Source organism: Pavona decussata, unplaced genomic scaffold (genome assembly GCF_977016875.1).
Source record: "Pavona decussata unplaced genomic scaffold, jaPavDecu1.1 SCAFFOLD_21, whole genome shotgun sequence".
In the NCBI taxonomy this organism is placed as follows: domain Eukaryota; kingdom Metazoa; phylum Cnidaria; class Anthozoa; order Scleractinia; family Agariciidae; genus Pavona; species Pavona decussata.
The window spans coordinates 3,042,501-3,067,919 of NW_028145444.1; the positions used below are offsets into that span (position 1 = coordinate 3,042,501).

The window sequence follows — 25,419 nt, forward strand, 5'->3', positions numbered from 1 at the left end:
GGAATTGCCATTTTTGAGTTAAATGTCTCTAGAAGGGCTAATAATAGATGATAATGCCTGGTCTTTTGTGACATAATAGCTATCAATGTATGCTACATTTCGTGAGGTTATCATGTAAATGGCACGAGTATTATAGGAGTAATGAAAGTTTTAAGACGAAGTGTTCAATAGGTAAGGAAATGACAATTTCTAAAATATCGTTTTGTTCTTCAAAATGAACCGCAGATTGGATGATAAACAAGTCCCGCTTGTTTTCTAGAAAGGTTAGGACGAATGAAAGTGCCAGCCAAGAAATAAGCACTTTCGAACGTTTTACAAATTTTTGACAATTTTTTTCTTGTTTTTAAAGGTAAGGAAATGACAATTTTAGTCTAAATTCAAGGAACTTTACATTCGTGTATCTTTTTTGTATTAAGCACTCAACTACTCGGACCTACCTATAAATGTAAGACTTGTTCTTGCCTATTAATACTACTTTCGTTGACACATAAGACTTCATTGCCATTAGTGCAAACCTTTCGCATTGCAAAGCACTATAGGTGTTCAATTTTCAACCAAAAATGACTCACAAGTACAAAGCCCTCCACCGTGATGGATTTAAATCATATAAATTCACCATAGTAGGTGCTGAAAGCCAGACATACACAACTAAAGGCCATGCAAAGAAATCGAGCATTTGTCACAAACGAATGGCTTCACAACGAGGGAAAAGTAACTGTGTTTTCTGTAAAAATTGTAAGGAAATGACAATTACTGTGTTGGTTGATATCTTTGCCCTGTGAAAGAGAACTTTGATTTGACATCCATAATAAATATTCACGGAAGGAGACACAAGCTTTGCCTCAATGCCGTGACTTCTTTTTAATTTCTGATCTTTTTACAAAGGAAATTGGTCTCAATTTAGGTAAGGAAATGACAGTTTTCAGAATATCACGGGCAGGAAGATTTTACTTTTTTTGGAAAGTCCTGTTTATTATGTTTACTGGAATGATATAAACGTAATTACTATGCTCCTCTGAAAAAAAATCCTTCCAAGCAATTGAGGAGCTAGAATTTTGTAAAAATTGTGAAAATTTAATTACCATGGCAACGTCAAATGTCAAGGTCATTCACCGACCATACTAATTTGTTGCCTGGCAAGTTATAAAAATAGTTACTGAGTTTGGTGGTGTTTGCTTGCATATTAAAAGTGAAAAAGGTTATAAAGGTTCAAAGTCAAAGCGGGCAGAATCCCCCTCCCCCCGTCGGTCTAGAAAGGGTACCGGTTAACAGGTGCCTAGAATAGAAACCACAGTAGGATGCCAGTGTTGAATACTGGGGCTCGCCCCTATGTGTTTTAACAAAAATGCCTTTTAATGAGAACAATGGTGTACACATAACACAAACATAAAAAAAATCCCTTTGACCTAAAGATGGAGACATGAAATCTAAATGAAACTGACATCTATTCAATGGGTAGGAATACATTTGTATTGAAAAGCTTTTTCATATCACAAAGTTCAAACTTCACAGAAATGATCAAACTTAAGTTGGCTCATTTTTGACCAAAAACCCATGAACCTACCCCTTGGAAATTAAAGTCAATTTTTGGACTCAATACGAATATTCCTTTTGGACGCAAGAAAAAATATTCTTTTAAAAGCTTCCAATGGAATCACTGTGTCCGAAAACGTCCCCTGAGAATGTTTTAGGCCTCCCAAGGGACCAGCGACAAAAAGTAGCCCATTCTCCGTCAGTTTGCTATCTTCTTGCTCGTCTTGGTCTTCGATTGGATTCTTACATTCCTTGACTCACTTCGAAAAGCTCTCCAAGGAACGGAAGTAGAGCCTGATGGTGATTCCTTTGAGGGTTTTTTTTTTTTTTTTCTTAGTCTTGGTCTGGCTCATTTGTCCCGAATGTCGAAGGACTTGTCCCGCACTAGACAATCCAAACCTGTTCCATGTGAGTCCAACTCTTGGAGTTTAATATGGACGGGCCTCGTGTTGTTAAGTGCTTGTGCGACAGGTGTGTCCCCACCCGCAATATGACGCTGGAACCTATAGAATTCGAACTGGCCAAGGGATTTCTCTCGAAGACTGTGGTGCATTTTAGCTTGTTGGTAATAACTAGTCCTCCCATTTAGCGTCGCTTTTTCGGCTTGTTACTACTTCTTCAACGCCCTCAGAATCTGAGCCGAATGTTGACATGTCGTCTACGTCTTTTTGACCCTTTTCGAAAAACGCTTCCTGAGCAGGGTCGTATTCAGGGTCGTCTTCGGAACTCTTTGACTCAGATTCCTAATTCTCAGAACAGTCGGTAGATTCTGTTTCCGCACCAAAATTGCTGTCTTTGTCGCTCTTTTTCTTTCTTTTCTTTGGTGAGCGCAATGACATCAATTTGCAACCTCTCTGCCTCTCTCTTTTTACCAAATTTATTATTATCAGTTTCAGTAAAACAAAACCCTTCCCTGAGAACTACGGTATAGAAACTTATGTATCCAATCTTGCAAGGTTTTCAACTGCCCGAGTGTTCGGCTCCAACTGCGAAAGTGCGAATATGCAATGCCCCCAGTAGCGTTCTTGCATTACGTTTTATTGGCTCATCTTGGCGTTACTAAATTATTTCATTCTTTTGGGGGACATTAGTAACAATAAGAATTATTTGAATGCGCGGAAAACGCCATTTACTATCATGTTCGTTTACCGGAGTAGTTTTAACTTTAATTTGTTGATTTCATTTAAGCACAGCTTTGCAATTATTATTTAGTTGTATTGTGTAAAATATAATCACATCCAATGTATTTTACTATTAGTCTATATTTATTGCCAGGACCTATAATGATATCAGTTCTTAGTTTTGCCAAAAAATGAACAAAAAAACCTATTGTAAAAAAAAGGCATCTAACTGGATGAAGGCTGACCAATCGTTGATTTGAGACGGGCCATAATTTTAACAAAAAGCACTGAATGAACACAATTTTAGTCATAAATTACTGCAAACAGGTAAGTCGTCGAAAGTAGTGTCTTTGTTAATGATTCCCCATAAAGAAGAGAAAATGTTCCTGTAAGAAAATGACTATGTAAGGAAAATGCAATTTGTGGTAGGGACATTACATTGTCATTTCCTTACTTGTAAGGAAATGACAAATTGAGGTAAGGAAATGACACTTTTTTGTAAGGAAATGACATTGTCATTTCCTTACTGTAAGGAAATGACAATTATTTTGTAAGGGAATGACATTGTCATTTTCTTACTGTAAGGAAATGACACTTTTTTTTGTAAGGAAATGACAAAAAGTAAGGAAATGACGGAGGAACATCATCATTATCATTATCATTATCATTATCATTATCATTATCATTATCATTATCATTATCATTATCATTATCATTATCATTATCATTATTATTATTATTATTATTATTATTATTCATTGCTTATTGGATGTTAAGGATGTCCTGCATGTAAGACATGTCGCTGATCTGGGGCATTAGCGCATACATTAGAAGTTACGAAGTTGGAATTGTTGACCTACCTCTCCTTCAGTAATAAATAAGTCTTCTCCAGGCCGATAAAGTTTCACATTCAGTATCTAATATCTGCCCAAATTTTGGCATTATTTCCGTTTGTTTATTAACTTGCTTGTTGTTGTTTTTCTTGGTGGGGGGAGGGGTGACCGGAAGAAAATTTGTGCCGTCGATCAAAGACACTGTAAGGGAAATTTGCATATTGTCGTGCGAATGAAAATATCCTGGTCGGGGCAATTAATAGAAAGTTGTTCTTTTTCAAATCCCAAAAGGGACGTTTGTGAGTGCAGTGGAAACAATATAAAACTAAGTGAATGTCAAAGAGATATTTCCAGGCACGTGCAAGCCTACGGACTTATTATAAACTGTGATCAAATCAGCGACCTGAATGGATTTTATTCTTTGCCGTGCAGGTAAATGAATGTAACATTTCACGTGCGAACTTTTCATTCTCTTGTTACGTACAGTTAATTATGATTGAATTTGTAATTGCATTTTCACAGTCTATAAAGCAATCTTTTTTTCGAGGGGGGGGGGGGGTGGGGGGTTGTGGGGGCAGGGGTGCGGCTATTATGATCATGCGTTCAATCTTCACGCAAGCTTCAGTTGAGCTTCATTGACTTTGTTGTTGTTTTTAGATAAATGTTATGATGCATATTCCCAGCAACTGTTCAATTTCTTCGTGTATGGTACATTGTTGTTGCGCTGTTTCGAGTCTGTTTGCATCAAGGTACTGGATATACCTAAATGCATACATTTTTACCAGGGTTTTTTTTTTATGTTAATCACGATGAAGCAAGCTCGCTTGATATTTGTCAACATCACCGAGATCGTCTGGGGATTTACAAGATGATATTATTACACTTACATCGGGTGTTACATCCCATTACATTGTGTTACATCCGGTCAGCAGTCATGCTTCTCGGACTTCCGGCCTATGCGTTCAGTTTATTCACCATTCTTGGCTTGTCGACTATCGCAATATCTGACTCGATTTCAGCCAAAGACGTTACTTCGGATTGTTCAATGGCATGCATTTGCTTTGTACATTGATCTCGACACATTTATTTTACTTCCTGGTTGGATAATATTGATAAATTTAGGTGCTCGACGGCAGAAATCGCAGGTATTACGATCACGTTTTGACCTTCCCAACTATTCTTTTTCAAGTGTATGCGGGCTACTTGTATCATCACCTCTGGTCCGAAACACGGCAAACTGAATATTCGATGGGAGTAACTGTTAGATTAGAGTCTGCGCTAGATGTGGTCAAAAACACGGAGCTTGCGAAGGAGAGACACTGGAGAGAACCACGCGACGAAAGCATCCTGAAGAAATTCCCAAAACCTTCGAGGTAGGTTTTGTATCAATTTATATTTCATCAAATTTGTTGGCCCAAAACCTTATTAACTAAATGTAGGTAGCAGACAAGATGATAAAAGATACTTTTGAAGTTGGTTTTCTCTCTCTAAAGCCTGTTTGAGCTAAATACTAGAGCCCCCCAAATTACCAATTTTGCAATTTTTTGTTTAGTCGACAATGCAACTGTACCATCGGCCAGCATGCTGAAAAATGTCACAACCCAGTATCTGCATGGCATTGGCTGTGATCACAGGGATAACTGCTGCTTGTTTCTGTCTGGGTTGGTGCTCCAGGCTGGCTGTTTGGATAGATTTGTCCACTCCTTGATGGACCCGGTGCAGCTTCTGGAGTAAACACTCTCTCATCTTCTGCGGCACCACGATCCTTTGGTTCTTCACAATGATCCCATCAATGGCTGCAATGTCATGTCTGTAATCCCAGTAAGCTGTCGCCAACTCGGGCACTTGATTGGAGTGTTCCGGCCACCCTTGCTGGCACAGGTGCTCTAGCTCATGGAAAACTGGATCTCTCTTTTGAGTCGATCGGATCTTCTGGATGCCGGATTCGTTTGTTGCAGTGACTTCACATATCCCAATTTGGCTAGTCTCTGGGAATACTGGTCCTTGGTTGGGCGCTGGCGGCGGCACACACCTTGAGAGGCAGTTAGACATGTGCATCTCGGCACCCATCTTGCATTCAATTGTGAAATCGTAGGCGTGACATCACAACAAAGGTCGTTGCAGCCGGGTGGTTGTGTCTCTTATGTCTTTCTTGATGATCTGTTGTAATGGACTGTGGTCACTGACTATCTTGAATCTTTAACCATACACGTACTGTCGGTAATGGTTGACTTCCCAGGCAACGGCAAGCATCTCGCGTTCCAGGTTACAGTATCTGGTTTCTGCGTCAATCAAGATTCTAGATGAGAAATTGACTGGCTTGCCGTCCTGGAGTAGACATGCACTCAGGCCCTTTTGGCTGGCATCACACTCGATAACGATTTCCTTCTGCGGGTAGAAGTACTGCAATGTCATGCTGTCTTTGAGCTCGGCCTTCAGTGCTTCAAGTATCTTGGTGTGTGTCTCTTCCCACACAAATGCAGCACTTTTCTTTACCAGAGCGCGGAGGTCCTGTGTCTTGGCAGCCAGGTTGGGTACAAACTTTCCCAGGTATTTAGCTTTATTCAGTGGTCTGATGAGCAACAAATTAGGTGTTGCTATTCTTTTTAATAACAACTTTTCCTTCAAAATCTTGAGGCAGCTCTGTGATAAAAAGGGCAGATACATTATTGTTGATTTGGAAGTTGGTGAGCTGACCTTGACGATCTGCAATATTTACGCTCCGAATATAGATGATACAGTTTTCTTTAAAACAGTGAGCGAACAAATGTTGTCATTTAAATGCGATGAAATTATTCTCGGCGGAGATTTCAATCTGGTTTTGGATATTTTAAAAGACAAAAAGGGTGGGAAGCAAACAACACACTGGAATTCCTTGAAAGAACTTAAATCTATTTAGAATAATTTGGATCTGACTGACATATGGAGGGACTTAAACCCCGAGGAAAAAAGATACACTTGGAGACGGAATAGACCAGAAATACATTGTCGTTTAGATTTCCTTTTGGTTAGCTAAAGTATCGCGGGAAGAATCTCAAATGCTGATATTCTTCCTGGGTACAAAACCGATCATTCGATGTGTAAAATTGACATCAACTATCATTAAAATCCCAGAGGACCAGGTTTCTGGAAATTGAATTCCGCGCTTTTGAGTAAAGTTGATTATGTGAATGCTATCAAATCGACAATCACTGAAACAGTCAGCCAATACGGAAAACGGTGAAGGAGTCGATGAAGTGTTGCTGTGGGAAATGTTGAAACTTGAAATTAGAGATGCCTCAATGAAATATTCCAAAGCTAAAATGAAGAAGATGAAAAATAAAGAGGCAAACACTGAACATGAGTTAGCCGCCCTAGAAAGGCAATTGGAACAGGATGTAAACAATGATAAAGAAGTTCTTGAGGAACAGATAAGATTGTAGGAAAATGAATTGGAGAGTATCATGCAGTACAAAACAAAAGGGGCCATAATTAGATCTAAGGCCAGATGGTTCAATGAAGGTGAGAAAAATAGCAACGATTTCTTGAATTTAGAGAACAGGCATTGTAGGAGGAAAACAATAATGCAGATTAAGGCGAGTAACGGTTCATATGTTACGAACGACTTAGATATTTTAGGAGAGTGCAATTGCTTTTATAGTACGCTTTACGCTTCAGAAAACACCGCAGTGACATCTTCTGACGATCTGTTTTTTAGTCAGGAACACCCTACACTTAATGAGATCAATAAGCAAAAATGCGAAGGACTGATGACTGAAAAAGAATGCCTCGAGGCTCTAAAATCAATGGAATCCGATAAATCGCCTGGAAAGGACGGCCTTCCAGCAGAATTTTATAAAGTGTTCTGGGGGGATGTCTTTCCTTTCCTCGTAAGTTGCCTTAACAAAAGTTATCAGAAGGGTAAGCTTGCTATAACGCAAAGAAGTGGTATCATTTCTTTGATACCCAAGAAAGACAAGTCTCTACAAGAACTAAAATATTGGAGACCCATTACATTATTAAACTGTGACTACAAAACTGCTTCCAAGGTGATTGCCTCTCGACTTAAGGTTGTTTTGGAAAATTTAGTAGACAACGTTCAAACTGGCTTCTTGAAATGGCGCTCCATTGCAGAAAACATTTGCTTGATTAATAATGTCATCTCATACACAGAGTCAAAGAACATTCCCGGGCTACTTCTCTTTGTTGACTTTGAGGAAGCCTTCGATACTATCGAATGGGCATTTATCGAGAAAACATTCCATCATTTTGGTTTCGGTTCTTCCTTCATAAAGTGGATAAATCTGTTTTATTGTGATATTCAAAGCTGTGTTATAAATAATGGTTGGTCGACAGGTTTCTTTGAATTGGGTCAAGGTGTAAGGCAGGGTTGTCCCCTCTCGCCTTACATTTTTATCTTGTGCGCAGAGGTGTTAGCAACTACAATTCGCAAAGACAATGAGGTTACAGGAATCACAGCAGGCAGCACTGAATGTAAGCTTAGTCAATATGCAGCTGCAGATGACACCACGCTGATTTTGGATGATAATCAAAATTCGCTTCAGCAAATTTTATGCTCTGATAAAAATCTGAAATGGGCGGATAGCAAGGTTAGAGCTTTAGGTGTTTGGTTCTGCATTAATTACGAAGAAAGTAAGAAGTTAAATTATGAAGAGAAAGTTCATAAGGTAGGCGAAATTTTAAATAATTGGGGAAACAAGAGATTAACCTTGATCGGTAAAATTGCAGTTATCAAGGCTCTTGCTGCGTCACAACTTGTTTATGTGGTGTCGTCAACTACGTCGTGCTCAAAATCATTGAAAGAGACAAATGACCTTCTTTTCAAATTCCTTTGGGATTACAAGGGCGACAAAATTAAGCGGACTGAAATGATAGCAGGTTACCAAGATGGTGGTCAAAAAATGTTAGACATAATGGAATTTAATAAGACTTTAAAAATATCATGGATACTTAAATATCTTTGAAATGACTCTAACTCTAAATGGAAGCGCTTTTTCGATTTTCATTTGTCTAAGGTAGGCGGAAAGTTGGTTTTTCTCGGTAACTTGTCACCAAAAGATGCCCGAAATCTCAATATAAAAGATGCTTTCACCCAAGAACTTATTGAGTTGTGGGCGGACTTAAACTATAAGGATTCCTTTGCCTCCCTAGCTGAATTTAGGGCTGGCCATATTTGGAATAACTCGTTGATCAGAATCGCAGGCAAGGGTATCTTCTATAAACAATTGGTTGATGCGGGGTTGCTAAAAATCAATGATTTGATGACAAGCGATTCAAGGCTTATAACCTACAGCTCTTTTAAAGACAAGTTTTGCATTCCTGTTTCCTTCCTCGAATTCTGTGGAGTAACTTCGGCAATCAGGAGTGCTATGAGTTCTTTAAAATTGACATCGCCAGATAAAAAAAATTCAAGAAAATGTACTCCACATACTAAACTCAACAAATAAACCAAGTCAGGCAGCCTACAAAATCCTCATCAATAAAAAATGTACTCGCCCTGAAAGGAGCCAAAAGAAATGGTTAAGGGACTGTGAAATTGAAAACGTGGAGAATTTGGACTGGGAGTCAATTTATCTACTGCCTAGGTTATGTACAGTTAGTACGAAACTAAGGAACTTCCAGTTCAAATTTCTCCATAGGAAAATCGTTACAAATTCATTTTTGTATAAAATTAAACTTTCGGAAACAAGTCTCTGTTGCTTCCGTCAAACAGCACTGGAAACATTGCTTCATCTTTTCTGGGAGTGCCCGATAACACAGGCCTTTTGGAATAGTGTTGAACTATTTTTCGTTTCCGCTGATTTAATTCCAGCCTCACAAGTTTTAACGTTATGCCGTTGTTTAGGTCTTAAGAGTCAATGTCTGAGAAAACCGGGCAAAATCTGAAAAAGCTGAAAGATGGGGGTCGGCCAAATCATTCCATACTAACATCATAGTTAGGTTAGGTGGACTTATGGATAAATTTACTAAAGTTTACTCTTCAAGTGTTTTGGTATAGGAGAAATGAGATCCACTCTCCATCACCCCCTCAGGTCCTAGTTTTTCTGGTAAATTTGACCCAAATTTGACAGCCAGCAAAAACTGTAAAATTTAGCGAAGAGAGTTCGTGTTTTGTACCTGATATAAATGGTCATAGAACTTCTTGTAAAAAGCCAGAGATATGCGAAATAAGCAAAAGTCACTCTACAACATTTAGTTTTGGAATACCTATATTTCGCATCTGCGAATGAGCAAGAAATTAGCCATTTTCCAACTCACGCAGAACACACAACTAAATCTTCAGCAACAATCGGATGCTAAAACCAAACACTCTTACCTTCCCTCTATCACAATCATCAATAATCTTTTTGGGCCATTCAAACAGCAAGGTGCTTCACCACCTCCATTACTCCTACCACTCGTCGTCATGTACAGCACGACACGACGCAAGCAATGTGCCGATTAAGCCGCTCTTGGATTCCACATTGGATTTCTCCACGGTTAAATATATGCAGTTGACTAAAGTGGTCCCAAAAAATCAGAACCCCTCTCTGGCAAATTTAACAGAAGGAAAAATTTTAGAAGAAATACGAACTAAACAGAACGACGCCATCTTGAGTTGGATTACTCTCAAGGGACTGGGACCTACTTATTTTTACTTTAGGTAGGGAGGGGACGGGGAAGGACCTATCGCCGGCGCATTGTTGCTAGAAACGTCTGTTTGTCGCGATAAACAGCTCAAGATCTGAACAAATAATGACATGAACGAATCATGCTCAAAATAGAACCAGCAGAACCGCGCAATAGCGTGAAAAAATAACTTTATTGGATTTTTTTGAGCGCGCGGCTTTTGATGTACATTTCCACCGTCGAGAAATCAGAGATATCCAACTCCCGCGTTCTTCACAACTCGATAAAGCATGCTAAAGCATGAACAACTGGAATTGTTGAATTTAATAACAAAAATTGCAATGCCTTTATAAGAAAGGTTCCGTTTAGTAACTTCGAAAGAAGTACCGTTATTTGACACTTGTACTACATAACACTAGTAAAACAAATCTCTGTACAATGTATAAGCAAACTGATCACAGTTATTACTCAATAAATTGACCCTCCTAGGTTAATCTCTCTACTCGACACGCTCCTCTCTGAATCACTGAGGAAAGCTGAAATATGATCTCTACTTTTACCGCAAGGCAATCAGATTGGATGTGTGAAATAAGTAGAAACAGTGTCATGGAATTGTTCAACCTTTAAAATAAACTGCGTAAAACTAAAGATAACTGACGGAAAATCTGCGCTTGATATTTAGAAAAAAGAATTTTCCTTGCAGATACCCATTGGGTTGGAATTTCCTTTTTCCTATAGATAACTACCTTTTCCAAGGTATGTTTGTTTTTGCTTCCGATCTTTTGTTTACTTATTTTGAACTTTGCTAGTTCCGTTGGTCTGTCAATGAACACATGTCGTGAAGCGAAATATTTACCTATAGCTAGGAGCCCTCACTGAATACGTCATTTGCTTTCAATAAAAGCGTTGGATTTGTCATTCTGGCTTGTCATGTACACCAGAAGGCCCTTGGGAGTATGCGCGTTTTGTTTATAAAAGCTGCTGTTGAAAACTTACACAACAAATTAACAAAAAATTAGTTTTGGCTGTATTATCTCCGCTTTGATACCTTGATAAATATGATAGGAGACGGGAAGGAGGAGCTGCCGGACCGTCAAGAACGCTAATCAGAGAATAAACAAATAACATCAAGTTAACGTAGAATCTGCAACGCCTAACTCTTAAACTCTACTGGGATCATCACAAAATTGTCTCCGGGTCGAATAAATAAAGAAGTTATATATCGGTCCAAGGGAACAGTAATCTTACTATTAATTCAAAACATTCACCTTAAGCTTGTCCTCAAATTTTGAGGTAGCATCCTCCACTTTAAATCTGCTTGAATGGCCTTTTCGACAAGTGTTTATATGTTGATTTCAATTGAATGAGATGTTTGTTACATTGTAACAAAACAACGCATTTGATAAATTAGCAGAGATTTCTGAACTGATAAGAAACTACACGTAAGGTGAAAATATCTTAAGGTAACATATAAAGAGTAAATTAATTACCAAAAAAAGGTGAATTGCGAGAAAATAATTTAAATATTGGCTTATTGTACATACCGGATCCTATTGGAACTGAAACTTGAAACTCCTGGTATATTTCTTCCGACACCTGTTTGTTTACCCGACGAGGATTTTTTAATTTTTTTCGCTTCACCTCTGTGAGATGGGTGAGAACAACTGGATTTTAACTTCTGGTAATGTGTTGTTAATTCGTATTTGTGCTTTGGACATTTCGCTGTCTTCCTCTGATAGAGAATGCAATCCGGCGCGATTGAGAATAACATCAGCCTCGTTAATCCGTGTCCCTAAGCCTCGACTTCGATCGACTGACACCCAGATTAGTTAGATAATCTGTTAAATCCTTTCTGCATGATTTTAGAGGAATAACATAAAGCTTATTTGGCTTGTATGGTGTTGGACTGCATACACTGGCAACAGTTGAAAATAAGCAGCTCATTTTGCGTTGTACATTACGCTTCTGAGTGCAATGTAAATACTGTCGCAAAAGACTGGAGCGAAGCCCAATAAGCGTCGAATATGGTAAGAACAAAATTGTCATAAAATACTTTCGTACGTGTATAGTCTCTTCCGATATAAAAGAATAAGACGTTATTTTTTCGGATTTTTTCCCTTTGTATTGAAACAAAATAGAGTTTCTGCAAGTGAATCTACACACAAGACTTCCAACTGGGCTACGGTAGTTCCTCTAAATTACTCTTGTGTTTTTGGCTCTTATTTGATTTGTTGTAATCCCGTCTTTGACAGTACAAGACAGCTTGACCCAGAAACTTCACCTAATCAAAGCCCACAAAATGCAAATTAAATTTCAAAACGATATTCCCTGCCCAGCAAGCATAACAACATGTAGGCCATTTAATAAGCAAGGAAAATGGTTGTAACTATCGTTGGTATCTTCATTTCCCAACAGTTTGTTATTCCTTGCCACTTACGGCATGAGCCTAAACCAGCCTTCCTTAAATCAAAAAGCTTACTTATGAAAAACAGCGTGGAACAATCATCCATGGCCAGCCTGGCTCCCTTACAACCAATCAACTAGTTCCCAGTCTATCCCGAGTGAACAAATTCAACATGGCGTCGTTTTGTTTATTTTCGCGTTTTCTTAATTTTCTTTCCGTTCAATTCGCAAGAGAGGGGATTTAAATTTTTTGTGGAACTAATTTGATCAACTGAATATTTTTAACTTAAGACAAACCCAATGCGAAATCCAGGAGCGGCTTAAACAGCACATTGATTGCGTCGTGTCGTGCTGTACATGACATCGAGTAGTAAGAGAAATGGAGGTGATGTAGCATCTTACTGTTTGAATGGCCCAAAAAGATTATTGCTGATTTTGATAGATGGAAGGTAAGAGTGTTTGGTTTTGGCATCCAGTTTTTGCTGAAGTTTTAGTTGTGTGTTCTGCGTGAAGTCGAAAATGGCTAATTTCTTGCTCATTTGCAGATACGAAATATAGGTATTCCAAAACTAAATGTTGTAAAGTGACGTTTGCTTATTTCGCATATCTCTAGCTTTTTATAAGACGTTCTATGACCATTCATATCAGGTACAAAATATGAACTTCGTTCGCTAGATTGTACAGTTTTTGCTGGCTGTCAAATTTGGGTCAAATTTACCAGAAAAACTAGGACCTGAGGGGGTGATGGAGAGTGGATCTCATATCTCCTATACCAAAACACTTGAAGAGCAAACTTAAGTATATTTATCCATAAGTCCACCTAACCTATCTATGATGTTAGTATGGAATGATTTGGCCGACCCCCATCTTTGACCACCTGCCTGGTTTTCTCAGACAATAACTCTTAAAGGAGTTAAAAACGCCTCCTTATTGAATCATTGTTTACTTCTTGGCAGATATTATATTTACTCCTGCAAATACAAGAACGTTAAACCATCGTTAATTGAATATCTTAATCAAGTTAGATGTAATTTAAAAGTAGAAAAAACATGTTTCTATTGTTACAGGAACACAAAACGCTTTCCAGCAAATGTCGCACCAAATACTTCAGTCATTATAACTCCTTAATCTTTCCTTTAAACAACCCATAAAATAGACGATTATACTTGAATAATTTGAAGGTTCTCCTTTAACAAAAAAAATTAAATAATAAATAATGATAATAATAATAATAATAATAATAATAATAATAATAATAATAATAATAATAATAATAATAATAATAATAATTAACCCTATATTTCTTGGCCCTTTAGTTTCTTTTTCCTTGATGTTCCACTTTTGGTGTAATTTTTTTTTTCTTACTCTTATTAAGTAATAGCGTATCTGTTAGTGCTGTTTCTCCTAGTTTTGTCTTTATTAGTAGTGTAACGTTTAGTAGAACTGTTTTGTAAAAGGTACATGTAAACTGTCAGATATTACCTAAAGTACTGTAATTCTTTGTAATTAATCTAACTAAATAGTTTCTAACATAGTCTTGTATTGGCATGTCAACATTGTACTGTATTGTAAGTATTGTAAATGTAAGAAAAGTATTGTATAATAAAATTATTAAAAAAAAAAAAAAAAAATTCCCAGGTAGTTGAACATTCCAAGCAGTGACTGTAGCTCTTGCTTGTTTCTTGGCACCGCCAACCGCTTTATCCCTTGGACCTTCTTTGCGTCTGGTTTTAATCCCGCCTTCGTCAGGGTATGGCCGAGGTAAGTTTTTCCTCTAATAGGATCTTTGCCTTCTTTGGATTGAGCCTGAAGCCCGAGTCTCGATATCGTTGGATGATCCTGTTTACTGCCATACCGTGTTCCTCCCTTGTCCTTGCAGCAATTAGCGCATCGTCTGCAATGCAATAGACATCAGGGATCTCAGTCACCAAATGTTTCATCTACTGCACGTTGGAATATGTCTAGGCTACTCACGAACCCAAATGGAAGCCTTTTGTATGCATATTGTCCAAATGGCGTGTTGAAAGGGAGTAGGTGTACGCTGTCTTGATGCACTTCGATATTCCAATAGCCAGATGACTGGTCAAAGGTGGAGAAATACCTGCAACCGTGTAATTTTTGTAATATATCTACCATTGTCGGTGCATAATGGTTTGGCCTCCTCGCTACTTTGTTGAGTGGCTTTGGATTTACGCATATTCAGATATCTCAATTGGACTTGAGTGTGCACAGTACATCGCTTACCCATGGTGTTGCCTCTTCTTGCTTCTTGATAACATCATTGCAACCATCCAGTCTGAGTTCTTCTTTGGAGGCTCCTGCGTTGATAGAGGCACACTGTATCTGCGACTGACCACTGCTTAGACTTTGTCATCTATCTCGAGCTGGTATTGGTAGCCTTTCACCTTTCCAATGATTAGGAATTATTACGTTTGGGGGTTAGTTTTGTTACGTTTGGGGGTTAGTAATTCTTACGTTTAAGGATAAGATTTCCTACGTTTGAGGGTTAGGAATTTTTACGTTTGGGGATTAGTTTTCTTACGTTTGGGGGTTGGTTATTCTTACGTTTGGGGATTAGATTTCTTAGGTTTGGAGGTTAGTTTTCTTACGTTTGGTGGTTAGTAATTCTTACGTTTCGGGGTTAGATTTCTTACATTTAATAGTTACTAATTCTTATATTTAAGGGTTAGTTTTCTTACGTTTGGGAGTTAATAATTCTTACGTTTGGGAGTTACATTTCTTACGTTTGGGGTTAGTTTTCTTACGTTTAGGAGTTAAAAATTCTTACGTTTGGTGGTTAGTAATTCTTGCGTTTGGGGGTAAGTTTTCTTACGTTTGGGAGTTAGTTATTCTTAAGTTTAGGGGTTAGATTTCTTAGGCTTAGGAATTAGATTTCTTACGTTTAGGGGTAAGGAATTCTTGCGTTTGGGGGTTAGATTTCTTACGTTTGGGAGTTAGTAATTCTTACGTTTGGGGGTTAGATTTCTTACGCTTGGGGGTTAGTTTTCTTACGTTTGAGGGTTAGTTATTCTTACGTTTAGGGGTTAGAGTCATTACGTTTGGGGGTTAGTTTTCTTACATTTGGGGGTTGGTAATTCTTCCGTTTGGGGGTTAAATTTCTTACGTCTAAGGGTTAGAAATTCTTACGTTTAGGGGTCAGCTTTCTAACGTTTAGGAGTAAGTAATTTGTACGTTTAAGGGTTAGATTTCTCACGTTTGAGGATTAGATTTTTTAAGTTTGGGGGTTACTTTTCTTACGTTTAGGGATTAGCAATTCTTACGTTTGGGGGTTAGTTTTCTCACGTTTGGTGGTTAGTAATTCTTGCGTTTTGGAGTTAGTAATTCTTACGTTTGGAGGTTAGTTTTCTTACGTTAGAGGGTTAATAATTCTTACGTTTAGGGGTGAGATTTCTTACGTTGGGAGGTTAGGAATTTTTATGTTTGGCGGTTACATTTCTTACGTTGTGGGGTTAGGAATTCTTACGTTTGATGGTTAGTTATCTCACGTTTGGTGGTTAGTAATTCTTGCGTTTTGGAGTTAGTAATTCTTACGTTTGGAGGTTAGTTTTCTTACGTTAGAGGGTTAATAATTCTTACGTTTAGGGGGTGAGATTTCTTACGTTGGGAGGTTAGTAATCCTTAGGTTTGGAGGTTACATTTTCAACGTTTGGGGGTTAGAAATTCTTACGTTTGAGGGTTAGTTATTTTAAGTTTGGGGGTTAGTAATTCGTACGTTTGGGGATTAGTTTTCTTACGTTTGGGGGTTGGTTATTCCTACGTTTGGAGATTAGATTTCTTACGTTTGGTGGTTGATAATTCTTACGTTAAGGGGTTAGTTTTCTTACGTTTAAGAGTGAGTAATTCTTACGTTTAGGGGGTTACATTTCTTAGGTTTGGGGGTTAGTTTTCTTACGTTTCGGGGTAAGTAATACTTACGTTTGGGGGTTACATTTCTTACGTTTAGTAGTTACGAATTCTTACGTTTTATGGGCACTTTTCTTACGTTTGGTGGTTAGTAATTCTTACGTTTCGGGGTTAGATTTCTTAAATTTAATAGTTTTTTAGTTTTTACGTTTAAGGGTTAGTTTTCTTACGTTTGGGAGTTAGTAATTCTTACGTTTGGGGGTTAGATTTCTTACGCTTGGGGGTTAGTTTTCTTACGTTTGAGGGTTAGTTATTCTTACGTTTAGGGGTTAGAGTCATTACGTTTGGGGGTTAGTTTTCTTACATTTGGGGGTTGGTAATTCTTCCGTTTGGGGGTTAAATTTCTTACGTCTAAGGGTTAGAAATTCTTACGTTTAGGGGTCAGTTTTCTAACGTTTAAGAGTAAGTAATTTGTACGTTTGGGGGTTAGATTTCTCACGTTTGGGGATTAGATTTCTTAAGTTTGGGGGTTACTTTTCTTACGTTTAGGGATTAGTAATTTTTACGTTTGGGGGTTAGTTTTCTCACGTTTGGTGGTTAGTAATTCTTGCGTTTTGGAGTTAGTAATTCTTACGTTTGGAGGTTAGTTTTCTTACGTTAGGGGGTTAATAATTGTTACGTTTGGGGGGTGAGATTTCTTACGTTGGGAGGTTAGGAATTTTTATGTTTGGCGGTTACTTTTCTTACGTTTAGGGGTTACATTTCTTACGTTTTGGGGTTACGAATTCTTACGTTTGATGGTTAGTTATCTCACGTTTTGGGGTTAGTAATCCTTAGGTTTAGAGCTAACATTTTTAACGTTTGGGGGTTAGAAATCCTTACGTTTGAGGGTTAGTTTTTTTACGTTTGGGGGTTAGTAATTCGTACGTTTGAGGGTCAGCTTTCTTACGTTTGGGAGTTAGGAATTCTTACGTTTGGGGGCTAGTTTTCTTTCGTTGAAAGGTTAGTGGTTCTTCCCTTTAAGGGCTAGATTTTTTACCTTAAGTTGTTAGTTTTCTTCCTTTACGTTGAGGGGTTAGTTTTCTTACGTTTGTGGGTTACCAATTTTTACGTTTGGGGGTTATTTTTCTTACGTCGAGGAGCTAGTAATTCTTACGTTTTAGGGTTTAGAATTCTTACGTTTGGGGGTTAGGAATCTCTTAAGTTTAGGGGTTCGTTTTCTTACGTTAGAAGGTTACCAATTCTTATTTTTGTGGGTTAGATTTCTTACGTTAGGGTGTTAAGAATTCTTACGTTAAGGGGTTAGTTTTCTTACGTTTGGGGGTTAGCAATTCTTACTTTTAGGGGTTAGATTTCATACGTTGGGGGGTTAATAATTCTTTTGTTTGGGGGTTAGTAATCCGACGTTTGGGGGTTAGTGATTCTAACGTTTTAGGATTAGCTTTTTTACGTTTGGACGTTAGTAATTCTTACGGTTGGGGGTTAGATTTCTTACGTTTGGGTTTAGTAATTCTTAAGTTTCGGCGTTTCTTTTCTCATGTTTGGCAGTTAGGGATTCTTACGTTTGTGGGTTCGATTTTTTACGTTTAGGGGTTAGCAATTCTTACGTTTACGAGTTAATTTTCTTGCGTTAGTTGGTTAGTAATTCCTACGTTTGGGGGTTATTTTTCTTCCTTTGGTCGGTTAGGGATTATTACGTTTAGGGGTTAGTTTTCTTACGTTTTGGGGTTAGTAATTCTTACGTTTGGGGGTTAGTTTCCTTACGTTTGGGGGATAGTAATTCTTACATTTGGGTTCAAATTTCTTACGTTCAAGAGTTGGTAATTCTTACGTTTGGGGATTAGTTTTCTTACGATTGGAGGTTAGTAATTCTTACGTTTTAGGGTCAGATTTCCTACGTTTGGGTTTAGTAATTCTCACGTTTGGAGGTTGCTTTTCTTACGTTTGGGAGTTAGTGATTTTAACCTTTGGGGGTAAGTTTTCGTACGTTTCAGGGTTAGTTTTCTTACGTTTGGGGGTTAGTGATTCTTACGTTTAGGGGTTAATTTTCTTACATTTAGAGGTAAGTAGTTCTTACGTTTGGTTGTTAGTTTTCTCACGTTTGAGGGTTAATATTTCCTACGTTTCAGGGTTAGTTTTCTTACGTTTATGGGTTAGTGATTCTTACTTGTGGGGGTTAGATTTCTTACGTTTGGTGGTTAGTATTTCTTCCAGTTGGGGGGTTATTTTTCTTACGTTTGGGGGTTAGATTTCTTACACCTGGGTGTTAGTTTTTTTACGTTTCGGGGTTAGTAATTCTTACGTTTGGGGGATAGTAATTCTTACGTTTTAAGGTCAGATTTCTCACGTTTGGGTTTAGTAATTCTCACGTTTGGAGGTTAATTTTTTACGTTTGGGAGTTAGATTTTCTTAACTTTGGGGGTTAGTTTTTTTTTACGTTTTGGGGTTAGTTATTCTTACGTTTGGGGGTTAGATTTCTTACGTTTTGGTGTTAGTTTTCGTACGTTTGGGGGTTAGTTTTCTTACGTTTGTGGGTAAGTAATTCTTACGTTTGGGGGTTAGATTTCATATGTTTGGGTTTAGTAAATCTTACGTTTCGGGGCTAGTTTTCTTACGTTTAGAAGTTAGAGTTTCTTACGTTTAGGGGTTAGTTTTCTTACGTTTCGGGTTTAGTAATTCTTACGTTTGGGGTTTTAATTTCTTACTTTTGGGGGTTAGTATTTCTTATGTTTGGGTTTAGTAATCTTACGTTTTGGGGTTAGTATTTTTACGTTTAGGGATTAGTAAATTTAAGGTTTGGGGTGAGATTTCTTACGTTTGGTTGTTAGTAATTCTTACGTTTGGGGGTTAGATTTCTTACGTTCGGAGGTTAGATTTCTTACATTTGGGAGTAAGTAGTTCCTATGTTTGGGGGTTAGTTTTCTTACTTTTGAGGGTTAGTAATTCTTATGTTTGGGGGTTAATTTTCTAACGTTTGGGGGTTAGTAATTCTTACGTTTGGGTGTTAATAACTCCTACGTTTGGGGGTTAGTTTTTTTACATTTTGGGGTTCTTAATTCTTAAGTTTCGGGGTTATATTTATCCTGCCCCTCTCCAAATAATATATCAAAACAAGAAACACTATTGTTTGGGCTTGCTCTGTTTGGTGGGAAGGGTGTTTGACAAGGAATATCGACAAACTCCCCAATTTTGGATAAACTTTGGCTATGTGGCTGGCCACATAGCTGCTTTAATAATCATTTCAATTAAATGTCAATTACAAACAAATGAAGGAGGCCCTACCCAGCAAAGGTGAGGGCAAAAACCCGCCAAAGCTAACTTGGGTAAAGTGAAGCAGCCCCACCCAAGCCCCAACAATAGTGGACTAAAGTCGCACACTAATGCTAACAGGTAAGAATAATAGATACAGCAAGAGGAAGATTGCCTCTGCAAACAATAGTATGTTGTATAAATGGAAAGGAGAAGATAACCCAAAACAATCTCTCGACATAATCTCAATAGGGCCCCTGCACACTATTGAGAATATAAGATAGGAAGTGGCATGCATAATGGTACAAACAACTGTATGCTATTTGTAGCCAAGGAACATGATTTATACCAAAACGAAAATGACAACCTAGCCTAACGATAGTGGCCCCTGCACACTATTAATACAGTCCTAATAAAACTGTAAAATGTAATTGAAGGCAATATAATAGAAGAACTAACATGGGCATGGCCCATGTTTATGTTAACAGTGGCCCCTGCACACTATTGGGAAAATAGTGCACATGAGGAATGCAATACAATGAATCCGAAAGGCCAAGGATGGAGCAGTTACCCCTGCAAACTGCTCCACTACCACTTGAGGCCCACAGCCAAATTGCTCTCACAACGAGTACGATTAGTGTAATGTTGATCTGTGTGAAAGGCTAGCAATGCGAATATACCGTTTAAAAGCATCCGATTTCCATCTCCCGAGTAGGCGAATTTGAGAATCAGAATAACCACGTGCAGCTGCATGGGAGGCTGCACCTATCCGAAAACTATGGCCTTGATATTTGGTGAAATCTAGCCCGCAATGTGTTATTACCCTTGCCAACTACTCTGCAAATTCCGTTCGGTTAACAGGGACCCCAGTCAGGTGTTGAAATAGGGGCCCTGGCCCTGAGCCACGCAATGAAAAACGTTTTCAACAGGGCAAACGCCTGCCTGGCGGGGTATGATTATGGAAACCGGGGACTGGTTATAATGGCGCTTAAATTGATGAAAGGTGAGCTTTACTAAAGCTATGAAGCCAGACGCAGTAGAAAGCATAGTAGCCTGACTAAGCTGTGTGACGTCAGGGGCCTGCTTGGTAGCAGTTATCTCACCAATACGCATAAAGGCAGAAAAAGCAGTGGTACACATTGCCTTGAACATACATGCAATATACTCACAATCCAGAACTTGCGCACAATTAGCACACATTCGTTCTAGGATGGAAACTGTGGTAGGAAGGCGTGTGTCGAACCTTGCACCAACTTTCCCATACCCCTGCAACATTTCCATAATAAAAGATACTTTTGTTGGGTCGTCAACACCAGCCAGCCGGTGGATATACCCAAGGGCAGAAACATACGTATTCACAGTAGGTGAGGCATAATTATGTTGGTACAAATAAGCAATAAAAATGGCCAAATTAGAGGGTGGCAAAGGTAAAGGACAGGCGGACTGACCAAAAATATCTATCGAGAAGGTGTTATATAGCTTCCAAGCTCGCCTATAAGTAGGAAGAAAAGTTGGCTGTAGGCTGGAACCCATTAAATGTGTTACCACATCTGCCAATGTTCTGGTTGTAGGGCAGTCGGGATATGTACCGGAGAGAGCTGCATGTGCGCTGGAGCGAGGCGTCGAAATCTCTGAATCTGTAGACGAGACAAAGAGTCTAGCAGGTCATTCTTTATACCAGGCACATGTCGCGCACGGAATAGTATGTTATTTTGTAAGCACACAAGCACCAGTCTTCGCACAAATGACATGAGGAGCTTACCCCGACAACTGTTCTTATTAATAATATGAACCAAGGGCTCATTGTCTGTGAAGAATGTGATACGCTGATTACGCATCAAAGGGCCCCAGGTGATAACACTCAGGACAATTGGGTAAAATTCCAACGCAGCAATGTTAAAAGACTTCCAAGAGTCAGGCCAAGGGCCATAAAACCGTTGGTCTCAGAAAACCGCCCCATAGCCAAACGAACCAGAAGCATCAGTATAGAGCTGGAGACTGGGATTAGTTATCCAATTTTGATTTAAGAAAAAGGATGAACCATTAAAGTTTGATAAGAAAGCTAGCCATGTTCGCATATCAGAATTAACTTCCCTAGTCAATCGAATAAAATGTTGTGGACGAGCTATCCCTATAGTCAAGTCAATGAGACGACGCAGCAATGCACGTCCAGGAAGAACCACTGAACAAGCAAAATTCAGCAACCCTATTAGAGACTGTAATTCCCGAAGGGTGACCTTCTTGCGTTTTAAATAGTCTGATAGCAGGGAGGCACAGCGCATTACCTTGTCGCGGGGTAAGCGCGCTTCAGAGTGCACAGTATCCAGCTCTATATCGGCAAATGAAAAGACAGTAGAAGGCCCAACAGTTTTATCAGGGGCCATTGGTATACCTAGGTAGGAGCAGAGTTCCAGGAAAGGGCTTGCTCTCTAGAACACTGCTCATGGGATCCAGAAATAATCAAAAAATCATCCAAAAGATGTAACATGTAAGATATCCCTAACTTATTCTGGGCAGTCCACTGAACAGCTGTACTGAGGGCCTCGAAAGTCTTACAGGAACTGGCCAGGCCCATGGGCCAACATCGGTCAAAATAGTAATTACCTCGCCAATAGATACCAAGTAGATGGTAATCCGCTGGCCGAGAAGAAATAATACGGAAAGCACTCTTGATATCGGTTTTCGCTAAAAAACTGCCAACCCCAGACCTCAAAATCAGCCCAACAGCATCATCAATACGAGAGTAAGTAACATTGGAGTCCTCAACAGGGATCCCATCGTTGACAGAAGCCCCGTAAGGGTATGATAAATGCTGTATGCAACGAAATTCACCAGGTGTTTTCTTAGGTACTACCCCAATGGGTGACAGCCGAAAATTTTGAAATGGAGGGTGTGTAAAGGGGCCAGCTACTCGCTGTGCCAACAACTCCTTTGTTAAATAATGATCAATCACGCCAGGATGCTGTTCAGCTGATAACAAATTGGGGGAAGAAGAAGAAGAGGATGGGCCTTGAAAAGGAATAGGAAAACCAAGGCTAAAACCATTAATCAAATATTCAGCAGTAGAAGTGGAATACCCAGACAAAAGAGGAGCTAGCCCATTTATTGTGACTGGAGTTGGTAATGCGAGGCTTGGTTTGACTGAGGGGCTTAGATCCTGGGGCACGAAAATTACACTTGGAGCTTGGATGGTTTTGATGACGTTTATGACATTCATGTTTAAATGAACAACCCGCACAGTTACCTCCTCTGTGATATTTGCGACAATAGCCAATAGGCACATAAGTGCTACCCCGAGAGGCACATTAGTATTCTTGCGGGGGAACTGCTGAGATCTTATCCAAAGCTCAAAGTGAATAGTGCCCCAAGGAAAATCTGCTGACTTTTGCTGCCTCAAATAGCGGAAATTAGTGTCATAGTAAATCCAATTTGCCCCTTTGTCTGCCAAGTCTCTCACCACCTCCCCATACTTCATTAGGGCTGGAGCTTCTGCAGGAAATTTAGAGGTGTATATTCCAACAAATACCTGGAAAGCAGAGGTCCAAGCTGCAATAGTGCTAATGTTTTTGGCCTTCTGAAGTGGCTCAAGACACAATGTAGGCTGACCAGGGGATTCCGTAGAGGTATTAATTGAAATATTAAATTTTTCGTCATTGGGTGTCACTGTGATTAGCTGCCAAAAATTGATAAATTCATTAGCCCACATTTTGGCCTTTAATTTCGGTGTCACCCTGGCATCAATTGGCAAAGACATGGGAGTAAATATCTCCCCTGGCCGGTCATGGGGTTGGGCTAGAGCCACCCCAGTTAAAGGCTCACCTGAGAAAGAATGGAGAACAGAAGTCACAGACCACTGTACAGTAACATCTGCCCCAAGGGTAACATTAGGTGAGGTGTGGGCAAGAGCATCCTGGACGTGTGTTTCCATCAGTGTGGACGCCGAGGTAGACTGCTCAGACACCATAAATGGGGTCAAAGAATGGATAACTGCTTGCGATACTGCTCTGGCAATGCCCTGGACCATGGTTGAAGTGGGGGTGGCTATGGATGTTGATGTGGAAGTTGATGTTCCTGTTGCCGTTGATGTAGATATGGATGTTGAGGTCGAAGCCAAGGGTCCTGTGCGCACACGGCTTACACGTGGAGCCAGCGGGCCTGAACTACGTGGCACCTTCTTATAGCGTGATGGAAGAGGCATCATACTATGGGAAAAATTGTAAAGACAAAAACAAAACAGGAAACAGGCAAAGCAAGGCCAGACCAGATCATAATATTTGGGCGTGTTTGTTAGAGCCCAGATAAAAACAATACAGGATATTACATCAAACACAAACAAAAAATAGTCAGCACGGTAGCATGGCAGACAATACAACACAGTGTCGCCGCAGAGTGCTCCGTATTATGCTGTAAAAATATACTGTGCCAATACAGCGCCAGTGACATCATGCCTGACGGGTGGTTTGAAAATATCATGATACCCCAAATTAGGCAGGACAACAATAAATAATGTAGGACCAGAAATGTCCACAAAGGATAGGATCAAATTCCTAACACAAATTAAAAGTAAGGTGTCAGTTAATGCCATGGAACAATCATCACAGCCAATACTGACTAAAATAAAAATTGACATACAATGAGGCAAGATGACAATATTATGTTGGGATTATCTACCTAGCCTAAAGTTGGTACAGATACCAAATTATAAATAAATAAAGGACATAAATGTGCCCAATTTTGCGGTAACATGTTCCAGAGAAGTAAAATCATTGTTGATGTGGAATGAAAAGTGCAGCACCCAACTAACATGGAAATTCAACAGATAAAATTAATTATGATGATGGAATGATAGCGTGGTCTGAGAAAAATCATATAATGTAAGCTAAGTTCTCGGCATAAAAAACATCTCATGTACTAGACCTATTGGAAAGCATAGAAACGCCTTTTAATATGGCACCCCGGTAGCTCCGATATAGGCAATACTGCCCATGAGGATTCAAATGAACGCCATCAGGCAAAAGGACTCGACGAGAAAGGGGCTGGATTTCCAAATGTTCCCACACAAATACAAACAGTTGACCGTCAAAAAGCGGTTCAAGCATCTTATTGAACCTGGCGACCCTATTGTTGAAATCCTCCTGAGGCAAATCCGTTCCGCGTTGCCGCCGAGGAAGGACTTTGCAAATACCGACAACGGTAGAAGATGCAACAGACTGCAGGAAATCGACCAAGTCTAATACCTCCCCAATTACAACCTCGGGAGGTTGAGAACTTAGATCATTTGTCCCGATCTCAAGGATAATGACCCTGGGAAGAGGCCCGTTAGCAAATAGAAGCCGTAATTCCCGGGCTAGTGGTGGAACGGTCAACCCACCGATGCCATGCAATGACACAGTCGTGGTCTGAGTTAAATTGAAATCCAGAGCGGCACGGAGATCAAATTTGCATTGCAAATCAGCGTGAAGTCTCTTTACAAAAGAATGACCCGCAACAAGGCTACTTGGGAGAGGTGAAGCCATGGGACAAATGAGAAATTTGGAAAACAAAATTTTGTAAATTTCGAGCGTAAGCTTAGAATAATAATCTCACCGAAGGGCGCCAATAGTAACAATTGTGTCAAACTGGGAAGCTAAACGATAGACAAAAACCCAAATATCCAAAAACGTCCCAAAACTAATGAGCAACTAGAACCTCTGTGGTGAAGAACTGCAAAAAAATTACAGCACTAACCTGTTCAAACAGAGGTAAAATTAAGTACTAGACGATCAAACGCTTCTTTGCCATCGAGTCCAAAACCACATGGGAAGGAT

At 39.3% G+C, this 25,419-nt stretch overlaps 1 protein-coding gene across 1 annotated transcript; it reads right to left on the reverse strand.

Annotated features, from left to right (window-relative positions):
• Nucleotides 1–19,446: 19,446 nt before the first annotated feature.
• On the reverse strand, nt 19,447–24,024 carry LOC146486254 (uncharacterized). Its single transcript, XM_085095971.1, has 2 exons — nt 23,432–24,024; nt 19,447–21,249 (listed from the first exon to the last, which is right to left on the reverse strand). Exons 1-2 carry the CDS (start codon nt 23,811–23,813, stop codon nt 20,483–20,485), a joined length of 1,149 nt encoding a protein of 382 aa, XP_084952097.1. The 5' UTR covers nt 23,814–24,024; the 3' UTR covers nt 19,447–20,482.
• Nucleotides 24,025–25,419: the final 1,395 nt, after the last annotated feature.

What these genes read in the sequence shown, in the direction of transcription:
- LOC146486254 (XM_085095971.1), bottom strand. Translation starts at nt 23,813, where the DNA reads ATGATGCCTCTTCCATCACGCTATAAGAAGGTGCCACGTAGTTCAGGC. An exon ending in TGTTCTCCATTCTTTCTCAG is followed by an intron (nt 21,250 to 23,431) that starts GTGAGCCTTTAA and finishes TCTCGTCTACAG; the next exon opens with ATTCAGAGATTTCGACGCCT.